This window comes from Rhinoraja longicauda, chromosome 2 (assembly GCF_053455715.1).
Source record: "Rhinoraja longicauda isolate Sanriku21f chromosome 2, sRhiLon1.1, whole genome shotgun sequence".
Classification (NCBI taxonomy): domain Eukaryota; kingdom Metazoa; phylum Chordata; class Chondrichthyes; order Rajiformes; family Arhynchobatidae; genus Rhinoraja; species Rhinoraja longicauda.
Window position 1 is genome coordinate 39,356,250 of NC_135954.1, and position 23,051 is coordinate 39,379,300.

Consider the following 23,051-nt stretch of genomic DNA (forward strand, 5'->3'; position numbering starts at 1 on the left):
AATGTGGAAAGAGAAACAGAGTTATTGTTTCAGGTCAAAGATCTTTTATCAGAATGTGTAGGAAGGAACTGCAGATGCTGGTTTACACCGAAGATAGACACAAAATGCTGGAGTAACTCAGCAGGACAGGCAGCATCTGAAGAAGGGTCTGAAGAGGGGTCTCGACCCGAAACATCACCCATTCCTTCTATCCAGAGATTCTACCTGTCCTGCAGAGTTACTCCAGCATTTTGTGTCTATCTTTTGGAGTCATAGAGTGATACAGTGTGGAAACAGGCTCTTCGGCCCAATTTGCCAACACCGGCCAACATGTCCCAGCAACAAGAGTCCCACCTGCCAGTGCTTGGTCCATACCCCTCCAAACCTGTCCTATCCATGTACCTGTTTAACTGTTCCTTAAACATTGGGATAGGCCCAGCCTCAACTACCTCCTTCGGCAGCTTGGTCCATACAACCACCACCCTTTGTGTGAAAAAGTTACCCCTCAGATTCCTATTAAATCTTTTCCCCTTCACCTTGAACCTATGTCGATTCCCCTACTCTGGGCAAGAAAATCTGTGCATCTACCCGATCTATTCCCCCCATGATTTTATACACCTCTATATGATCACCCCTCATCCTCCTGCGTCCCAAGGAATAGAGACCCAGCCTACTCAACTTCTCCCGATAGCTCACACCCTCTAGTTCTGGCCACATCCTCGTAAATCTTCTCTGAACCCTTTCAAGCTTGACAATATCTTTCATATAACATGGTATAACATATAACATATAACATATAACTGAACACAGTATTCAAAATGCGGTCTCACTAACGTCTTATACAACCGCAACATGACCTCCCAAGTTTTATTCTTAATACGCTGACTGATGAAGGCCAATGTGTCAAAAGCCTTTTTGACCTGCGACAAGACCTTCAAGGAACCATGCACCTGCTCTCCTAGATCCCTCTGCTCTACAACACTCCCCAGACCTACCATTCACTGTGTAAGTCCTGCCCTTGTTAGATGCCCCAAAATTCAACACCTCACTTTTCTCTGTATTAAATTCCATCAACCATTCCTCAGCCCACCTGGCCAATCGATCAAGATCCTGCTGCAATCTTTCACAACCATCTTCACTATCTGCAAAACCACCCACTTTTGAATCATCAGCAAACTTGCTAATCTTGCCCTGTATGTTCTCATCCAAATCATTGATGTAGATGACAAACAGAAATGGGACCATTGCCACCCCCCCCCCCCCCCCCTCAAGGCACTCAACAGCCTTGATATCACGCACATATGGGGATGGGCTATACAAATATAAACCCTGCAGCTCATTTTGAGAGATTTTAAATGTCTCACAAATATATGCACAGCCAATTAGTTTCCATGATGATGACAGGAAAGCAGTGAATCAGGGTAGCTGTGATAATGAGCAGTTCACACTGTTCAAACAGTAAATAACCCAAATTCATTTTTTTAACATTGGAGTTAACATAAAATGCAAATAATTAAATATGAGCACAACAGAAATTAAATTTTAAAGAGTACTGTCACTCAGTTATCATGGGTGACTCTAATCTACATATAGATTGGGCTAACCAAATTGGTAACAACACTGAGGAGGAGGATTTCCTGGAGTGTGTACAGGATGGTTTTCTAAGCCAATATGTAAAGGAACCAACTAGAGGGCAGGCCACCCGAGACTGGGTATTGTGTAATGAGGAAGGATTAGCTAGCAATCTTGTTGTGCAAAGCCCCTTGGGTAACAGTGACCATAATATGGAAGAATTCTGCATTAAGATGGAGAGTGACACAGTTAATTCAGGGACAAGGCTCCTGAACTTAAAGAAAGGTAACTTTGACAGCATGAGATGGGAATTGGCTAGGATAGACTGGCAAATGATACTTAAAGGGTTGACGGTGGATATGCAATGGCAAAGATTCAAAGATCACATGGATGAATTACAACAATTGTTCATCCCTGTCGGGCGTAAAAATAAAATAGGGAAGGCAGCTCAACCGTGGCTAACGAGGGAAATTAGGGAAAGTGTTAAATCCAAGGAACAGGCATATAAATTGGTCAGAGGAAGCAGCAAACTGGAGGACTGGGAGAAAATTAGAATTCAACAGAGGAGGACAAAGGGGTTAATTAAGAGGGGGAAAATAGAGCATGAAAGAAAGCTTGCGGGTAATATAAAAACTGACTGTATAAGCTTCTATAGATATGTGAAGAGGAAAAGATTAGCGAAGGCAAATGTAGGTCCCTTACAGTCAGAGACAGATGAATTTATAATGAAAAACAGGGAAATTGCAGACTAGTTAAACTAGTACTTTGGTTCTGTCTTCACTAAGGAAGACACAAACAATCTCCCAGAAATACTAGGGGACCGAGGATCTAGTGTGAGGGAGGAACTGAAGGGCATCCACATTAGTCAGGAAATGGTGTTAGGTAAACTGTTGGGACTGAAGACAGATGAATCCCCAGGGCCTGATGGTCTGCATCCCAGAGTACTCACTAGGTGGCCCTAGAAATCGTGGATGCATTGGTGATCATTTTCCAATGTTCTATAGACTCTGGATCAGTTCCTGTGGACTGGAGGGTAGCTAATGTAACCCCACTTTTTAAGAAAGGAGGGAGAGAGAAAACAGGGAATTATAGACCAATTAGCCTGACATCAGTAGTGGGGAAGATGCCTGAGTCAATTATTAAAGATGTAATAGCAGCACATTTGGAAAGCAGTGACAGGATCAGTCAAAGTCAGCATTGATTTATGAAGGGAAATCTTCTGGAATTTATTGAGGGTGTAACAAGTAGAATGGGTAAGGGAGAGCTAGTGGATGTGGTGTATCTGGACTTTTAAAAAGCCTTTGACAAGGTCCCACACACGAGATTAGTGTTCAAAATTAGAGCACATGGTATGAGGGGTAGGGTATTGACATGGATAGAGAACTGGTTGGCAGACAGGAAGCAAAGAGTAGGAATTAACAGGTTATTTTCAGAATGGCAAGCAGTGACTAGTGGGATGCAGCATAATGTGGATAAATGTGAGGTTATCCACTTTGGTGGCAAGAAACAGAAGGCAGATTATTATCTGAATGGTGTCAGATTAGGAAAAGGGGAGGTGCAACGAGACCTGGGTATCCTTGTATATCAGTCACTGAATGTAAGCATGCAGGTACAGCAGGCAGTGAAGAAAGCAAATGGCATGTTGGCCATTATAGCGAGAGGATTTGAGTATATTGTTAGCAAGGAAGTCCTACTGCAGTTGTACAGGGCCCTGGTGGGACTACACCTGGAGTATTGTGTGCAGTTTTGGTCTCCTAATTTGAGGAAGGACATTCTTGCTATTGAGGGAGTGAAACATAGGTTCCCCAGGTTAATTCCCGGGATGGTGGGACTGACATATAATGAAAGAATGGATCGACTGGGCTTATATTCACTGGAATTTAGAAGGATGAGAGGGGATCTTATAGAAACATATACCGGGGCGTGTTAAATTCCCTGCTAGTTAAAATTCCCCGCTGTTTATTTTGACTTTTTTTTTTTTACAGACATGCTAGAGCGACGCCCCCGATGAGCTCCGGCAGTACTGCACCTCTGCTCAGGAGAATTTGAACTAGGTTGACAGGGATTGGGTTCCATTGCAGTTGTCAGGCTGGTGGGAGGCAGGAAGTCGTTGCAGAAGTCAGGATAGGCAGGGGCTTGGCAGGGAGCAAGCAAAGCTGGCTGGATTAAATTACATTTATTTCAATGCAAAGCCCTGATGGGTAAGGCGGTTGAAGGCGTGGATTGGTATGTGCACAATCTCCCATGCATTAAACCAGGCTGACTATCCCAAGTCAATCCCTACCTTTCCAAATGCATGTATATCATATCCCTCAGAATCTTCTCTAATAACTTTCCCAACACAGAAGTTAGGCTTTACTGGTCTATGTTCCAGTTTTTTCTTTGCAGCCCTTCTTAAATAGTGACACAACATTTGCTATGCTCCAATCGTCTGACACGACACCCGAGGCAGTTTCCCAGATTGGAATCTCAGCAAGACAGGGTTTGCGGCTGAACTCCAGTGGCAGAGTGACTTGAAAAATTTGGCCTTGCAAAACAATCGGCAAGTCCCAATCTTTCACGTTGCACAGTGCAAGCACTGGAAATCTAGGACTTACTCCAGTTGCACTGGCTGAATGCCAATGATTTTAAGCAAGCTTCTGCCTATTAACTGGACACAAAGACCTTAATGAGCAAAATAATGGGCAGTAGAAGGGGAAGAAAATTCCAAATTAGCTCAATATTTATGATGAATGAGGTGTGCAAGAACCAGAGGAGCTTTGGTTGAGTAATTTTCTGGATCAAGAACAAGAACGGGATCTCAGGTGACAAGTGTGTGCCTCGTTGAGAGTTTAAACTAGTAATACCCATGCTTGAAGTTCAGGTTTATTTTTAAACTAAAGGGAACATTAACTGGATAAAGAATCAGGAGTATTCTCTTCTCCCATTTAGTTAATGCCCCTATCTCCATATTTAAGATACTATATTAATTCAATTAATCACACACAACCTAGAGGACAATAAGCACCATTTTAAAACTGGGAATGTGGGGGGGGGGGTGTTATGTATGCAGCTAATTAGTTTCCATGATGACAGAAAAGCAGTGAATCAGAATAGCTGCAATAATGAGCACTTCACATTGCTCAAGCAACTAAGCCGGAAAATAATTAGTTTAGATTTCAATTAGTTCGGCAATCCAGCTGTTCTCTGAAAAATCCTGAAAATATTTCTTAACAACAAGTAGATCCTGATGCAACACGTAATGGAACCATCATTTTAGACTGCACAATGGCAAAGAACATGTCCGTGAGTTTCTAATCTGTGAAGTTGTGAGCAAGATGATCTCAATGGAAATGTTCATTCCACTGTTCTGACATGAAACGTTGTGTTTAACATACATAGGCAATTGCCAGCTGTGATTATGAGAGAATTGTTACTCGTGGTGAGAAAACAAAAACCAATGAGGAACAAGACAAACACAAGCAGCAGATGGATTGCAAGGTTGATAAGTGTGAAGTGATGCATTTTGTTAAAAAAAGACAACAGTAGAAATTATACACAAAATGATAAGAGAGTCATTGCTGCAGAAGAGTAAAAGGATTTGGATGTACAAATGGACAGGACTTGAAAGACCGCACCTCTGGTTGATAAGACAATTATAAAATAAGTTAAACTTTTTGACCTATTGCGCTATAATTTTAAAACCAAGAGATAATGATAGCCTATGTTTAAAACAAAGTCAGAATACTACAGGAGCCCATGGTACAGATGGGTATCGAGTTTCTAAAGATGCACATTCATCATTATATTACCTAGTACAAGAAAAGACAAAGAGGAATGATTTGAAAAGATAGAAGAGCTGAAATCAATACACATTACAAGCTGCAGTAAGAAATGTTTGAAATTATGAAAACATGAGTTAGGGCAGATGGAAGCCATAGATGCAGGATGAAATAGATCAGAGGAGAGTAAATCAGCTTTTCTTTTACAACCGTGGCTAGGCAATTGATTTTCAGGCATAATCACACATGCAGAAACAGTCAATGTCTGTCTAAGGTTTATTCGAAAAAGTGCAGGAAAGGACTGAAGAGTTATGAACAAATACGACTCCTTGCGTGAAATGCGGCAACAAGCTGTGTTAATTCTGTAATATCTATCCAGCCTTGTATAAAACAATGAACAGGCCATATTAAATCCCTGATCAATAAACAGTGGGTAAACCGACACAGCTACCTTGTCCAGCAGATTGGAAATTTCATCCAGCGATTTTGGGCGCCATGATTATTGCACTACATTGGTTACACGCACTTCCACATTTCAGACTGTTCCAACGTGTTCTGCCCTAGTTTTTACTGCTTCCCAACTCCACCCAATCTGATTCTGCTTCATCATTTCAGAGTTGTGAATTTGATCCTTCACCTCTCCTGCTTCTATATCATTCTTTAATGGTCAGGAAACCCTCCATCTTTCTATTCTGTTAATCTCTTTTAAGATAAATTTTCTGCAATGTTTATTTCCCAATCCTGTTGAATCACATCTCTAAACTTTCAATTTACCTGTTGCTATTTATTTCTATTTGTGCCCTTAACTCACATACTTTGCTAGGCGCATTCTGATAACAAATCTTCAAATTGTTGGTGTTTTTGTAACATTTTCCCCTTATCTGGCTCTTAATTGAAAGTATTCTCAAATATTTATATGATCTGTCCTTTTCTATCATTAACCAGGTCATCCCTCTACACGATCAATCTTCTCAGGTTTCCCCTCATGAGAACCCTCCACCGAACTAGTTGATTTTAAATATTTTCCAGAGCCCCAAGTTATTCCATTGCCTAAAACACTGGTCCCACCCAACAGAAAATAACCCTCTCCCCAGTTCCACTAACCCAAGTGTAAGTTTGCATGCATTCAGGTAGTAATCCAAAAATTATTAACTGTATGGCTCTGATTATTAAATTTTGACCTAGCCTTTCACACTTAGCACAACCTCCTCTTCTCAATGCACCCAAAATGGTACCCAAAATGGCGGTGCTGCCCTAGCAGCTGCGGCTTACCTGCGGTCCGTTTGTCTTTGTGTTTTGTTGGTTTTTTTTTGTCTTAATTGTCGATGTGATGTCATGTTTTTGTGTTTGAGTACTATGTGTGTGTGTGTGGGGGGGAGGGGGGAACTGTAAAATTGTAAATTTGTCCTTTCCGAACGGAGACCCGACCTTTGTTTTCTGGGTCGGGTCTCCGTTCCTGCTGCGGCCTACCATCGGCCCAACTCCTGGAGCTGGCGGCCTCCATGGCTCTGGTTCGCATAGCCCGCGGACCGGACTCACCATCAGCAGAGCCGGCCGTCTTCGGAGGCTGCGACTCGCCTTAGGCTCGGGCCGCGTGGATGCCGACATCGGGAGCTCCGGCAGCGGCAGCGTGTTCACCCGCCCCGGATTGCGGGGCTTGGGTCGGCCCGCTGCGGACATTTCACCGTCCGGCGCGGCCTGAAATAGGCCGCGGGATTTTTCTCTGCTGGGCGGGGGCTTCAATGTCGGGAGCCACAACCGCCCCGCCGTGCAGCGGCAGCGTGTTCGCCCGCCCCGGATCGCGAGGCTTGGGTCGGCCCAATGCGGACCTTCCACCGTCCGGCGCGGCCTGCCGCGGGAGAAGACGGCAGGGGAAGGGAAAAGACATTCTGGCCCTCCATCACAGTGAGGAGGGGACTGGAGGCGACTCACTGTGATGGATGTTTCTTTTTTTTGTGTGTTGGTTGGGGTTGTATAATTTGCTTATTTTATTGCTTTTACTGTTGGACTGTGGGTGACTAAATTTCGTCTGACTGTGGGTGACTAAATTGTAAATTTGTCCTTCCGAACGGTGACCCGACCTTTGTTTTCTGGGTCGGGTCTCCGTTCCTGCTGCGGCCTACCATCGGCCCAACTCCTGGAGCTGGCGGCCTCCAGGGCTCTGGTTCGCAGAGCCCGCGGACCGGACTCACCATCAGCGGAGCCGGCCGTCTTCGGAGGCTGCGACTCGCCTTAGGCTCGGGCCACGTGGATGCTGACATCGGGAGCTCCGGCAGCGGCAGCGTGTTCACCCGCCCCGGATTGCGGGGCTTGGGTCGGCCCGCTGCGGACATTTCACCGTCCGGCGCGGCCTGAAATAGGCCGTGGGATTTTTTTCTGCTGGGCGGGGGCTTCAATGTCGGGACAAATAAAGATATCTTGAATCTTGAATATCATTGGTTCGCACAGACTACAACAATTTGTTCTTAATATAGAAACATAGAAAATAGGTGCAGGAGGAGGCCATTCGGCCCTTCGAGCCAGCACCGCCATTCATTGTGATCATGGCTGATCGTCCCCAATCAATAACCCATGTCTGCCTTCTCCCCACATCCCTTGATTCCACTAGCCCCTAGAGCTCTATCTAACTCACTCTTAAATCTATCCAGTGATCCATCCAGGGGGTGAGGGGGGTGAGGGGGGGGGGGGGGGGGGAGGTGCACCAATGCAGGTTTGGGGACAATAGGTCCACTTGGTCTAGTAATAAATAAATATCAATACCAACCAATAGTGGGATTTACTACACTGTGCCTCAGCAGAGCCCACTGACATGTTCTAAGATATCCCAAGTGGATGACTCTGCAATTGTGGGCTGCATCAGTGAGGGGGGGGGGGGGGGGGGGGGGGGGGAGGAAGCTGAATACAGAGGTGTAGTCAATGACTTTGTTGAGTGGTGTGGGCTGAATCACTTGCAGCTCAACACCAGCGAGACCAAGGGGTTAGCAGTGGACGTTAGGAGGAGAGGAACACCCCTTTCTCCATCAATGGTGTGGATGTGCAGTTTACCAGGGAGTACAAATGCCTTGGAGTGTACCTGGACAGTAAACTGGACTGGCCCAGGAACGCTGAGGCCCCGACTGGTCCAGGAACACTGAGGCCCTGTACAAGAAGGGACTGAGCTGGCTGTACTTTTTGAGAAGGCTCCGCTCCTTCAACATCTGCAGCAAGATGCTGCAGATCTTCTACCAATTGGTGGTAGCCAGTGCCGTCTTCTTCGCTGGGGCAGCAGCGTGAAGGCCGTGGACGCCAACAGGATTCAGCAAATGATCAAGAAGACTGGCTCCGTCCTGGAGGCGGAGTTGAGTTCACAGGAGGTAGTCTTCGAGGGGAGGATGCTCCTCAAACTGTGGAGCATCTTGGGCAATACAGCTCATTCCCTCCAAGCCACATTAGTCAACCCGAGGAGTGAGGAGTACCTTCATCAACAGACTGGTTCCACCATTCCCCGTGGATTGTCACCTTGTCGTGGTGGAGAAGCTTGTTTGGTCCTGAGAGCGATGCCATCTGGACCTAGGCTCCTGGTAGGGTCACCCATGGCGGTAAGTTCGAGGGGGGAGGTCCCTGACAAAGAGCAATCCAACCAAGACCTCAATGGTGGAACAGGCGGAGGATAATGACTGGCTTAAGTGGAGCGTCACAACGGCTGGGAAGGCGGATGAAGGCTGCAGCAGAAAAGGGTCCCCGGTCGTCTTGGACTCCATGCCACTGGATCCTGACCCAGATCTGTCAAGGACCATGTTGTGGCTGTCTGTGCACCAGTCTCCCCACGTTAAACAAAGTCACGCACAGGCATCCTCTATGGAGAGGACAGTCATACTCACTTCGAGTGACCGCCGATGATGATGGTTCCACCAAGATGAAGTACAGACCATCACAAGAGATCCTTCTTCCCTGTGGCTATCAAGCTATACAACCCCTCCCCCTTCTGTCGCGGTGTAGACTGACTCCCCTCCCTTCCCCCACCCCCACTCCACCCCCAAATCTTTGCACATCCACAATCCTTTCCACTTGTCACTTTAATTTCATGTTTCATGTATCGTGCTTTATGGCTGTTGGCAGATCAATTTTCCTCCTGGGATAAATAAAGTTCTATCGTATCGTATCGTTCTTTGTCAGCTAGCTTCGGTTAACTGGTTCTGGATGATTAAGACTAGTTATCCATGTTTATCCTTGTTTATCCTTCAAATGAAATTCAAAGCAAATGAAATCTACAGGCTTAAGAAAATCCAACATTTAAAACCAAATTAATAAATAAGTATAGAAATAGACATTTAATAAATAGAAATTATTAGATTAATATTTAATAATCTTCCTCACTAAAGCCTACTCTCTAGAGGTAGTATATGTTATTTGCAACACAGTGTAGTTGGTAAGGAGGAGGTTTCCTTGCCCATGTTTGACCCATGCCATGAGACTTCATGAGGCTGGTGTCAACAATGAGGACTTGCACTTGTTTGCTCTGGACCATCTTTGACAGGGACGATCCTGCTCATGGGTACATTTATCATGTTGGTGAATGACTAGTCTCTGGGACAGCTCTCGACTAATTCCGAGATGCATGACAATGTCTGATGCCTATATTGGGAGGGCTGGGCTTGGGGGAACTTTGTGGTGTCTATATCAGATATCTAGGTCAAAGCCAGGTGGTCCTTCTGGTGCAACTAAGCAGCTTGATGGGGCACTTCAGAAAGCAGCTGAGAGTCAACCACATTGGTGGCTCTGGAGTCAGTACATGGACAGACAGGCAAGAATCCGTTTTTCTTTTCCTGAATGGCATGAGTGAACCTGACGCATTTTTGTGACTTTTCCGTTGCTATTGTGATCATCATTATTAGTGAATTGTTTTCAAGTAATTCCAGATTATTAACTGAATTTAAATTGCACAACTGTGGTGGTTGGTCTGAGTTCAATAGACAATAGAAAATAGACAATAGGTGCAGGAGTAGGCCATTCGGTCCTTCGAGCCAGCACCGCCATTCAATGTGATCCTGGCTGATCATTCTCAATCAGTACCCCGTTCCTGCCTTCTCCCCATACCCCTTGACTCCGCTATCCTTGAGAGCTCTATGCATTCAGAGAATTGGCCTCCACTGCCTTCTGAGGCAGAAAATTCCACAGATTTACAACTCTGTGACTGAAAAGGTTTTTCCTCATCTCCGTTCTAAATGGTCAACCCCTTATTCTTAAACTGTGGCCCCTGGTTCTGGACTCCCCCAACATTGGGAACATGTTTCCTGCCTCTAACGTGTCCAACCCCTTAATAATCTTATATGTTTCGATAAGATCCCCTCTCATCCTTCTAAATTCCAGTGTATACAAGCCTAGTCGCTCCAGTCTTTCAACATACAACAATCCCGCCATTCTGGGAATTAACCTAGTAAACCTACGCTGCACGCCCTCAATAGCAAGAGTATCCTTCCTCAAATTTGGAGACCAAAACTGCACACAGTACTCCAGGTGCGGTCTCACTAGGGCCCTGTACAACTGTAGGTCTCTGGATTTTTCATCTAGGCTTCTCGGTTACTAGTTTGGTAATTGATGCGTTGCACCACTATCTTATACATGAAAAGCATGTTTCTTTCCCACAGAATTGAGAATGCCACAGGGTAGGAATTTAGACCGTACAGAGTTACATCTTCTCACATCAGAGTGAAGAGAAAATGATTAGGTGCTGAAATTACAATGTGTCGTTTCATTTAGCTGCGGATTTCATGACATTGGAAGGCAACTGCCCACATATTCTTCAACTCTCACTATCAGCAGTACCATACAACCATTTGAGCGTGCTGTTTAATTTTTTAGACTTGTAAACTAATTACTGTAACAGAGACAAATTAAAAATTCACGAAAGAATGTCAACAACCAGGTATATATCTAAATTACCTTTACATTCCATTCAGTTACATCTGAGAGAAATTCTTTGCCAACATAGACCTATCCTATTATTAATACCTCAAGTGGGAAATTAGCATTTTCACATGCAGTAAAAGCAGTGAATTTCCAGAATGTATTTACAACTGTTTTCCAGGTAAATTATTTTTGTACTGAAGTGGATACAGGAAATGAAAAAGCCTATAATGAGTAAGGAAGCAGAATTAGTTATTAATCTGTGCTATGAAAATACTTTGCAAATTGTGACCTTAAGAACTGTGAGGAATGAACTAATAGAGAAAATGAATGATTTTGATAAGAGATGATATGGATAGAATGGTGCTGCATAATTAGAGACCAGTATACCAGATATTTATCAAGGGATTCAATCGGGAATCTGGAAGATAGATACAAAGTGCTGGAGTAACTCAGCGGGTCAGGCAACATCTCTGGAGAAATGGAACGGCGACATTTTACACCAGGACCCTTCTTCAGACTGATTGTTATAGGGGGCAGAAAGCTGGAATAAAGGTGGGGCCAGACAAAATAGAGCACAAACACCAACATGGACTGGTTGGCCCAAATGGCCTTTTGTTTCGCTGTTTATACAATTAATGTTATCTGCTAATAAAGTCTTACACAAATGCAAAAGAAAATTCCTTGGAGTGCAGGGGGGTGAGGGGCGATCTTCTTGAGGTATACCAAAGCATGAGAGGAATATATTGGGTAAATGCACAGAGAGTCTTTTGACCAGAGTATGGAAATTGAGAACAAGAGGACATGGTTTTAAGGTGAGGGGGAAAAGTTTTAATAGAAATCTGAGGGGTAACGTTTTTACACAAAGGGTTTTGGGTGTATGGAACGAGCTGTCTGAGGAGGTATCACAAAATGCTGGAGTAACTCAGCAGGTCAGGCAGCATCTAGGAGAGAGGGAATGGGTGACGTTTCGGGTCGAGACCCTTCAAGTTGAGCAGATGCTTAAGAAACATTTGGACAGGTACAGTACATGGATAGGACAGGTTTAGAGAGATATGGGCAAAATGTAGGCAGGTGAGACTCGTGTAGATGGGGCATGTGGTGAGTGTGAGCAAGTTGGATTGAAGGGCTTGTTTTCACGCTGTATGACTATGGCTCTGAGTTACTTCAGCATTTTGTGTCTTTTTTTTGTAAACCAGTATCTGCAGTTTCTTGTCTTCTTTATTCCCTGTTATATTCATATCTACAATTATTTGCAATGGACGCACAAGCCACTTTGCCACTTTTTTTAACCCGATGTTACCTATAATTTACCTTTCAGATTGTTTTCTCCTTATTCTATTCTGCAGCTCTTACAAATTTGCAGTTTATTTGTTACTTTTTATAACTGTCCTACGCTACTGGATATCCGCATTTGGAGTAATGTGAGCAGTTTTGGGCCCCATATCTGAGGAAGGATGTGCTGGTGTTGCAGAGGATCCAGAGGTGGTTTATGAGAATGATCCCAGGTATAATTGCGTTAACATATGATGAGCGTTTGATAGCATTGGGCCTGTACTTGCTGGTGTTTAGAAGGATGAGGGGGGACCTCATTGAAACTTACCAAATAGTGAAAGGCCTGGATAGAGTGGATGTGGAGTGGATGTTTCCACGAGTGGGAGAGTCTAGGACCAGAGACCTTGGACTCAGAACAAAAGGATATAGGTTTATAAAGGAGATGAGGATGAATTTCTTTAGTCAGAGAGTGGTGAATCTGTGGAATTCATTGGGGAGGCCAAGTCACTGCGTATTTTTTAGACACATATTGACCAATTCTTGATTAGTCAGGGTGTCAGGGGTTATGGGGAGTAGGCAGGAGAATGGGGTTAAGAGGGAAAGATTAATCAGCCATAATTGAATGGCGGAGTAGACTTAATGGCCAAAATTCAGCTCCTATAACGTGAACATAATGAAGTCCAAGTCTGCTCGACCTCTCCCCAAAGCTCAGAACCCGAATCCTGGCAACATCTTCGCAAATCTTCTCTGCACCCTTTCCAGCTTGACAGCATACTTCCTATAAAATGGCAACCAAAACTGAACACAATACTCCCAATGTGGCCCCACCAACCTCATATAACTACAACATGACCTTCCAACTTGTATACTCAATACTCTCACTGATGAAAGCTAATGTGCCGAAAGCCTTTTTGACCACCCTAGTTATCTGTGATGGCACTTTCAAGGAACTATGTACCTACATTCCCAGATCCCTCTGCTATACAACACTCCCCAGAGCATGACCATTCATTGTGTAGGTCCTGCCCATGTTAGGCCGCAAAATGAAACACCTCACATTTCTCTGTATTAAATTCCATCAGCCCACCTGTCCAACCGATCAAGATCCTGCTGCAATTTTTGACAACCATCTTCTCTATCTACAATATGACCCATTTTAGTGTCATCTGCAAATTTGCTAATCATGTCATGTCCAAATCATTGGGCCCAGAATCGAACCCTGAGGCACACCACTTGTTGTAGACCTCCAGTCAGAAAAATAATCTTCCACTATCAATTATCCTCTGCTTCCTTCCTTGAAGCCAATTTTCTATCCATTCAGCTATCTCTCCTTGGATGCCATGCGATCGAACCTCCCAGAGCAGCCTACTATACAGAGCATTGTCGAATGTGCTGCTCAAATATACACAACGTCTACAGCTCTGACACAACATCTACTGTCAGGCAACATCTCTGGAGAAGATGGATAGGGAATGACGAACATTTTTTGAAAAATAGCAGATGCTGGAAATCTGAAATAGAATAGAAAATACTGGAAACACTCAACAGGTCAGGCAGGATTTGTGGCATGATAAAGTCAAGTTAATGCTTTAAATTGAATCCCTTCTTCAGAACTGGAAAAGAGAGTGGGTGTGGTTGGTGGTGGGGACAGACTTTCAAGATAAGGGGCTGGTCATTTAAATTGGTATAAAGAAATTTCTTCTTGCGGAGGTTCGTAAATCTCTGGATTTCTGTGCCCCCAGTAATGGATGATAGATTATTTGAAGTATTTAAAATAAAGGAAGATACATTTTATGAAGATCAGTTGTTGTAGGCCCAGGGGATCTGACACAGAGAAGGAATCGTCCTGAGGTAGATCAGCTATTTATCTTATTGAGTGGCTTATTCAGTAACTTATTATTTTCCCTCTTTAGCTGCCCCTATTAACTGTTCAACGGTATAACTCTACAAATTTTCTTCATACCTCATTTCCTCTGGCCTCATCTTATTAGAGACATTTCTTTACCCCATCCATTTCTTCCCTATTTTTCTGCAACTTAAAACTAACTTATTTCTCTCTTTCCCAGTTCTAATAAAAGGTCTTTAACCCTAAATATTAACTCTGTCTCCCTTTCCACAGACTATAAGGAAATGGCAGACTTGTTAAACAAACATTTTGCATCTATTTTCACAGGAAGGAAAAAGTGCAAAATACCAGTGATTTACGATGAACAGAAATCTAGGAAATCTAATTGTTTTCCATCCTGGGTAATAAAATAAATATATAAGGAAACTGCAGATACATTCATCAATTTTTCCAAAGCTCTTCAGACTGAAATATTGCAAACACTGGCACTTTATTTACAGATCAGTCAATTTAACTGGAATCTATGATAATGATAACTACTGGAACTTATTATCCAGACCCACTGGCCAAGTACATGGACAAATATCAGTTAATCAAGGCAAGTCAGTATGAACTTCTGAAAAATATGTCATGCCTGGCTAATCAAGTTATTTTTTTCTAAAGCTGGCACTTACACATTGGATTAAAAAATAATCTATAGATGTACATGTAAATTTACAAAGTCTCATTTAAGATGTTTTCCCAAAACTTAAAGTATTACAGATTTGAAATTAATTTTGTTACACAGGATTGTGGAAAGACAGAAAATGATGGTGATATTTTCCATAAATATAAGGGCAGATTCCACATACATACTTTGCATTTCCTTGAGTTTTCTTAAATCAAGATTTGTTTGAAATGATTACATAGATACTTATATTATTTTGTGGTATACATTAAAATTGATTTACTCCAATGGGAAAATTCGGTGCAGAAGGATGGAATCTAAATATTAGTTAAGTGCTTTGGAGTGAAATCCAGAAAAAAAATCAGGAAGGGTGGGAGAATTGTAGCATTGTTCCCAACATCCCCATAGTTTGTGAATGCAGAGTCAATTTACTGAATCATTATTTTAAAGTTTTTGTTGTGCAATGGCTGGTAAGGGAATTAAGAGTAAAATTGAATAATTGGATAATTCTGCCACAATACAAATGAACGGTGGAACATTCAACATGCTGAATTGCCCATTCATCATCCTCCTCTCCAGAGTATATTTTATTTGACTTGAACACTAAATGTTATGCAAGAAGCTATAAAAGGCTTCAGTGGTGGTTTTCAGGCATCGGTATTGTACTTGGCAATTTATCACAATTTCTCCATTCCAAAATTCCTTTTGAAAGCACAAACTGAGTACAGTAACTAATTATATTTGTTTTCGGTTGCATTTATGTAGCTGATTTTTTTACGTTTGGAAATGTTTTGGAAAAAGGTCTCAAAGTTGCTTCACCGGATAATTTACTAAGACTTCAGTTGTCCTTAAAATGTCAAATCTTGTGTTTCCTATAGTTATATTTTCAAATAACAAGCAAAGTAAACAGGCATCGTGCTTAGCCATGGCCAGCAGGCTGCTGAAGCCATTTCAACATTCTTGGCCTGGGGAGAAACAATTTTTCTAAAATATGATAAAACAAAATAAGAATTAAAACTAACAGCTTCTGAACTTGTCCAGCCATCTTGCCAAATGTGGCCATTTTGTACTTGCTTACTTGGCCAATGAGGCTGCATTACATCACTGGCACTCAGCCGATGAGAGTGCAATATACAAGGGCCCTTTATAGAGCTGATTCAATCAGCACTCTCATTCTCAAGAGCGTTTCTCAAGTGCAATACCTTCGTGGCCAGTTTTGTGTAATATTAATTTCCATTCTAACTATGGAAAATGCAACACTACCTGTAATATTTAAAAAGAAAAAGCACTACTTTCATCAAAACCAGATGTATTATTTTGAAAAGGGGCACACTATTCATTACATACTAAGTTACCAATTTCTTCACTTAATAATTCAGACTCACATTTAGATTTTGCACATGGGACTTTTCGATGTAAAGCACTTGATTTAAATAGTTACAAACCTTGCTTCTAGAGTTGATTATTTGCTTTATGACGACCCTGTCGGCAAGCACCAATACTTTAGTAACAGAAGACAGCAGTAATCGTGCAGCTTTTATCATTCCAGTCTTATCTGTGTAAACTGTAGCCCTTGCATCTGATTCTGGCTGGTCAAAGGAGCCCACATCAGTCAACTGTGCAATGCTCTCCCCTATAAAGTGACAGAAAAATAAAATAAAACATGCTTAAATATATTACGATGTTAAAACATCAGGTTTAAAACCTATTTAAGTGAAAAATGCATTTACTTATCAAAACAATTCTCATATACACTTTAATCCAGTAATTTACAAAATGAAGCAGACTACTTCAAATATGCACTATGTTTATGACCTTTTCATGTGGAAGAAACAAGTTAATTGAAAATCTAAAAGTTATTGTTTAATGTAAGAGACGTTAATCATAATCTTAAATTTTGTTCTTATTTGCATCGAACATACCTGTATCAGCAAATGTTGACAGTTTGATATAATAATTTATTCCTGCCTCACAGATGAGATTTAAGTAACAAACTGGAAGGAAAGAGACAAAAAGTTGCCAATTTATGGAAGGTAAATACCCTGAATAATTGTTAATAAAAGTACTAGTAAGGGAAGTCAAACATTCATATAATGCACAAACACCACACCATTTTTTTCTCTCGTCTTTTGCATTAGACGGTGTCATAGAGATGCACTGCACAGAAACAGGCCCTTCAGCCCATCTTTCCCACTTCGAACAAAATGCCCCATCTAAGCTAGTGCCATTTGCTCACATTTAGGCTATATCCTTGAAACCTTTCCTATTCATGTACCTGTTCAAATGTTTGTTTAGATGTTGTTATTTTGTTGTTGTTGTTGTTACACTTGCCTTATCTACTTCCTCTGGCAGCTGGATCAGCTTGATCCACTCAAGCCCTAGGCTGCTGTCAGACCTGCTGCGGCCCATTCCACTGACACATTGACCTGCGACCGTGCCATCCCTCACCTCACACAGTCACTGTTCAACCTCCGCGCCCCGATACACCTCCTGCAGCCGACCTCACAGCACCCAGAGTGCCTCCGAGGGTGCAGGAGGTTAGACCCCAGCCCGCTGACCAGCACCATTCATTTCCTGTGTCCACTGCCACCACTGCCAAGTTGAACTGAATGATGCCAAGACTTAAGGGCAGAGTTTTAGGGAGAGGTTGGTCTTTATCCCTTAGAGTGTAGGAGACTGAGGAGTGACCTTATAGAGGAATATAAAATGATGGGATAGATGAGGTGACTGCAAATGGTCACTTACACAGGATAGGGGAGTCAAGAACCAGAGGAAATAGGTTTAAGGTGAGAGAGCAAAGATTTTGAAGAAACCTGTTCACACCAGAAACCCGAATTAATGCGTTTTTTACGTTTCCCAAAGATTTTCTCCTATCCAACTAAAAATATTTTGTTTAGGAACCAGAATGCACCAGGGTTTGACCTTGAATATCTAATTTTATTTTATTTCCAGTTTCATTTTGCCATATTTCTTGAAATATCTTCCACAATCAATTGCCTCCCATTAGTGCACAAACCACCAAATTATCCAATGGTAACATTTGGGTGTCCAAGGCATAAACTTCAAACTGGCAATGTTTGTTCAACTCTGGGATGTGCTTAGATACTCCAGATCTACAGCACTCCATCCACTGGTCCTCAAACAAACCTCTAGCAACCACCAACAAAACATAGCAAGTCACTCGTTTTAAGTTTTATATGAAATCAGGTAGCACAGGCATTCAAATGACATCTGAAACAGGCAAATTTTGCAGGGATTAAAATAGCAAACACCATGGGGGCACTTAATAATATTGCAAACATAAAACACAACTTCCAATGATCCATGAGCCACCTCCTTCAGGCTCGTATTACAGTCCTGCTAATTGTATATCTCATGGTGATGTTACTATCAGCAGCTTTGATGACCCTATGATCCTCCCAATACTTTCTCCAGTAAGCTCTCAAATAAATACACTTCCACAAGATCAATCTTTAAAGAAAAACGGTTCCATTCTTTTCTTATTTGTTTAATGGCTTCGTTTTCTATTATGGTTTATAAATTCTGCATTTAACTTAAGCTTAATACATTGCTTTCAGTTCTGTATTTTGCTTTAACCTAGATTCTGCCTTTAGTAAAAAAGCAAGCAAGTTCAATGTCTTCACATGGACAGCTTCAGCTATTTATCTCAATCTGCGAAAGTTAAGATTGGTGCAAAACAACATGGACAGTAAAAAAGACTGAGCAAGGTTTTGTCATTAAAACAACTGAAATGGAAAAAAGATGTTCAAATTTAGAAATACCAAGCAGTACAATACAATATTGTATAGAAATACAATACCTGTTTTTCAGCTATGATTAATTTGGGTACTCACATGGACAACACATTGACATATGTGTCAAACAATATTTGTCCTTCACTTTTATGAATGCACAAAAAGAAGTTCCAATTGGAGATTTAGGGTGGCCCTAACCTCATGGGCTAACCTTCTATTGATATTAGTCCAAAGCAGACACATCCAGCCTTATCAGCAAAAAATAATGTTATGTAAATCAATTTTCCATGTTCTTTAAACACTGGTTTCAAAAGTCATTTTGCCTAAAGCGACCCAGCTTGTGAAACCAGCTGCACCAAGAGAGTGATATCATGAAGAGCATCAGTTCAAGGATGTTCTTCACACTGAGCTGTATTTTGTTCCACTGCAGTGGCACTAATGGGTACATTACATGTTTTTTTCATCTATAAAAACTTCATGCAGAAATCGGCAAGTGCATACTAACAGAATGGGTAAACAGCTCAGTATGTTTTTATAAACACTTATTCTCAGTTACTCAAAATCTAGTATTCAGAAGAAATGCTGGGCATCAATTACAGTGGTTATTTTTGCATTAAACCCACTTTCAGTTCATATTTTGATAAGACACAACAAGCAATATATCTGGACTCTTAGAGCATTCCCGTCAATTCTAATTTTCCTGCTGGCACATCTTTGGGTTGTGGGAGGAAACCAAAGCCCTCAGTCGCAGGGAGAACAAGCAAACTCCACACGTAGCACCTGTGATCAGAATCGAACCAGAGTCACTGGAGCTACAACTGCGGTGCCCATATGCCAGCATACTAATAAAACTGCACCAGATTTACACTCTAATTTAACATTGATTACTGCCTGCGAAAATATTTAAACAGGAAACACAGAAAACAAAATTAATTTCAATTCAAATAAATAGCATAATTTCAAGATCAATTTGTGCCCAGTTTCCTGATTTCATTAGAAATGTTCAATGGATCGATGGTAATTTATTGGCACATGTACCCAAGTACAGTGAAACTCTTTTTTTTTGCATATAATTAGTTCAGTGACAATCCTACTATACTTCAGGTACAATCATACTAAGGACAAGAGTATAAGGCAGTAGGCCACACCAAGACAATAACACAAGTCACCACGTTTCAGGCACCACCTTGTTTATTGATGGGTGTGTGCCTGATACTTAAATATGTTCACCAAATTTACAATCGCCAATCATGGTCTGAAGAAGGTGTCCTGACTAGACACATCAATCATCCTTTTTCGCCAGAGATGCTACCTGACCCACTGAATTACTCTAGAACTTTGTGTCCATCTTTGCAATGGCCTTCTTTAAAGTTCTAACGCAGCTAGGTGTAGCCAGCCATGCTCACCAGCTTTTGCCCAAGACATCCACTCTGAGCAAACGGGTGAGTACATCGATATATCTCTGACAGCAGGAAGGTGGAAAGGAGCATCGCCAAAAGAAGGCCAAAACAGCTGGGAGTGGTACTGTCAAATAGGTTGTCTCCCTCCACCATTGATCCTAATCCTCAAAATAATAATAATAATAATAATAATATTCATTTATTGTCATTGCAACGAGTACAACGAAATTAAAAAATAGCCAATCCTGACGGTGCGTACAAACATATATGCAATAAATGCAAAAACAAATAAATACATAAATACAATTAAATACAATTATGTTAAGTACAAAGATTTTTTAGTGTTGCCTAGTGCAAAGGTAGTGTTCAGTTCTCGTATGGCCCTGGGGTAAAAACTGTTCTTAAGTCTGTTTGTTCGGGATTTTATCGACCTGAAACGTCGACCAGAGGGCAGATGAACAAACAGACGGTGGCCGGGGTGGGATGGATCTTTTATTATTTTGCCTGCTCTACTGAGGCAGCGTAGGCTGAACAGGTGCTCCAGGGAGGGCAGTGAGCAGCCGATGATTTTCTGGGCCGTCGTGATGACCCTCTGAAGGGCCTTCCTGTCCTTTTCTGAGCAGCTGGCATACCATGTGGTTATACAGTATGCCAGCACACTCTCGATGGAGCAGCGATAGAAGGACAACATGAGCTTCTCCTGCAGGTTGGTTTTCCTGAGGATCCTCAGGAAGTGGAGTCTCTGCTGTGCCTTCTTTACTGTGGTGATGGTGTTGGTAGACCAGGTGAGATCCTCTGCGATGTGCGTACCCAGGAACCTGAAAGCTGGTACCCTTTCCACACAGACCCCATTGATGTAGAGTGGGTCGTAATCTCCACTGGTTTTCCTAAAGTCAATTATAAGTTCCTTTGTTTTGGAGGAGTTCAGGACCAGATTGTTCACTGAACACCATGCTGCCAGCCTTTGGATTTCATCCCTATAGGCTGTCTCATCTCCTTCTGAGATGAGTCCAACCACAGTCGTGTCATCCGCGAACTTGATGATGGTGTTGGTGGGATGGGTGGGGGCGCAGTCGTGAGTGTAGAGGGAGTAAAGGATGGGGCTCAACACACAGCCCTGTGGTGAGCCGGTGCTCAGTGTAATGGTGGAGGAGAGGTGAGGGCCTATTTTGACTGTCTGGGGGCGGTTGGTCAGAAAGTCCTTGATCCATTTGCAGATGGTTTGGGAAAATCCAAGGTCGGAAAGTTTGGTGACCAGTCTGCTCGGGATGACCGTGTTAAAGGCAGAGCTGAAGTCGAGGAAGAGCATCCTCACATAGCTCCCCTGGTGTTCAAGGTGGGTCAGTGCAGTGTGAAGAGCAGTGTCGATGGCATCCCCTGTAGACCTATTTGCTCTGTAGGCAAACTGGTGTGGGTCATATCTTAACATATGGGAACATATTGCATTGGGAAAGGGGGAAAGCAGGCAGGAGCAGAGGGAATAACAGGTCAAGGATCAAAGAAACACCGGGGCCAGGAATAGCCAGGCATTTGGACTGAGTATGTGGCCACAGTGTGATATAGAGTGGGTATGGCTGCACTTCTCTTACATGATTGCAATGGGGACTGGTGTTCAGATGCAGTGCAGTGAGAACAAAGCCAAGGGTGTTGCGTGAATGGGGTCAGGTGTGCAGACAGAAGCTGGGGCTGAAGCAGGAATGTAGAAAGATGTGTCGGAGAGAGAGCGAAATGCAAGGGTTGAGAAAAAGTATTTTTGTGGGAAGGTAGGAAGAGGACAGAGCAGGAGGATGGTGGGATACTCAAGGGAAGAGACCCAAAGATGGAAACTGAAAATATTAGGACTCTTGGGCTGTACTAATCCCTGCCATTCTACATGGTTCTGAGACATGGACTACCTCCACAAGACATGGAAAAGGGCCAATGTTGTTTCTACAAAGTCCTCTTAACTGGAAGGATAAGCAAATGAAGGACAGCATCCTTTTCCAAACTGACATCCTCAGTATCAAGGCCACAACTGCACTCTGTCGGTTCCACTGGGCAAGCTCGTTATTTGCATGCCAGACAGTTGCTTCTCAAAACTGTCTATTCTGAGCTCTGTCACAGGAAAAAATTACTGTGGTAAAGCTTGTAAGACCCACATTGGTCTCTTCAGTATACACAGAATCATAACAACCAGAGTGAGAACAAGACATGTCTGATTCCGAGGGACTGTGTCTAAACAGGTTAAATAGAACATTGAACAGTACAGCATAGGAACAGGCCCTTCGGCCCACAATGCCTATGCTGATCATGATGCCAAGACCAAATCTTATCTGCCTGGGCATAATTCATATCCTTCCATTCCCTATATATCCATGTACCTATCCAAAAGCCTCTTAAATGCTGCTATCATTTCTGTCTCCACCACCACCACCACCCCTGGAAGAGCGTTCCAGGCACTCAACACTCTCTGGCTAAAAATGTTGTTGCACATCTCCTTTAAACTTTGCCCCTTTCACCTTAAAGCTGTGCCTTCTCTCCTATTTGATATTTCCATCCTGGGTAATAGGTTCTGACTGTCTACCCTATCAATGCCCCTCATAATTTTACATACTTCTATCAGGTCACCCCGCATTCCAGAGAAGACAATCAAAGTCTGTCCAACCTCTCCCTGTAGCCAATACCTTCTAATCCAGACATCATTCTGGTAAACCTCCTCTGCACCCTTCAAAAAGCCTCCATATCCTTCCTGTATTGGGTCGATTTGAACTGCCCACAATACTCCATATGCCGCCTAAACAAAATCCTATAAAGCTTCATCATGATGCTCTGACTCTTATACTCAAGGCCCCGACCAATGAAGGCAAGCACAGCACATGCGTTCTTTACCACTCTATCTACTTATGCTGCCACTTGCAGGGAATTAATGTC

At 42.6% G+C, this 23,051-nt stretch overlaps 1 protein-coding gene across 3 annotated transcripts in view; it reads right to left on the minus strand.

The window, feature by feature from the left end:
• Positions 1-23,051, minus strand: part of ctnnal1 (catenin (cadherin-associated protein), alpha-like 1) — a 266,065-nt gene that overhangs the window by 98,117 nt on the left and 144,897 nt on the right. For all 3 annotated transcript variants that reach the window (XM_078417849.1, XM_078417840.1, XM_078417830.1), the window contains exon 3: positions 16,432-16,619. In XM_078417849.1, coding sequence (XP_078273975.1) covers positions 16,432-16,619 — 188 coding nt within the window. The remainder of the gene's footprint in view (positions 1-16,431; positions 16,620-23,051) is intronic.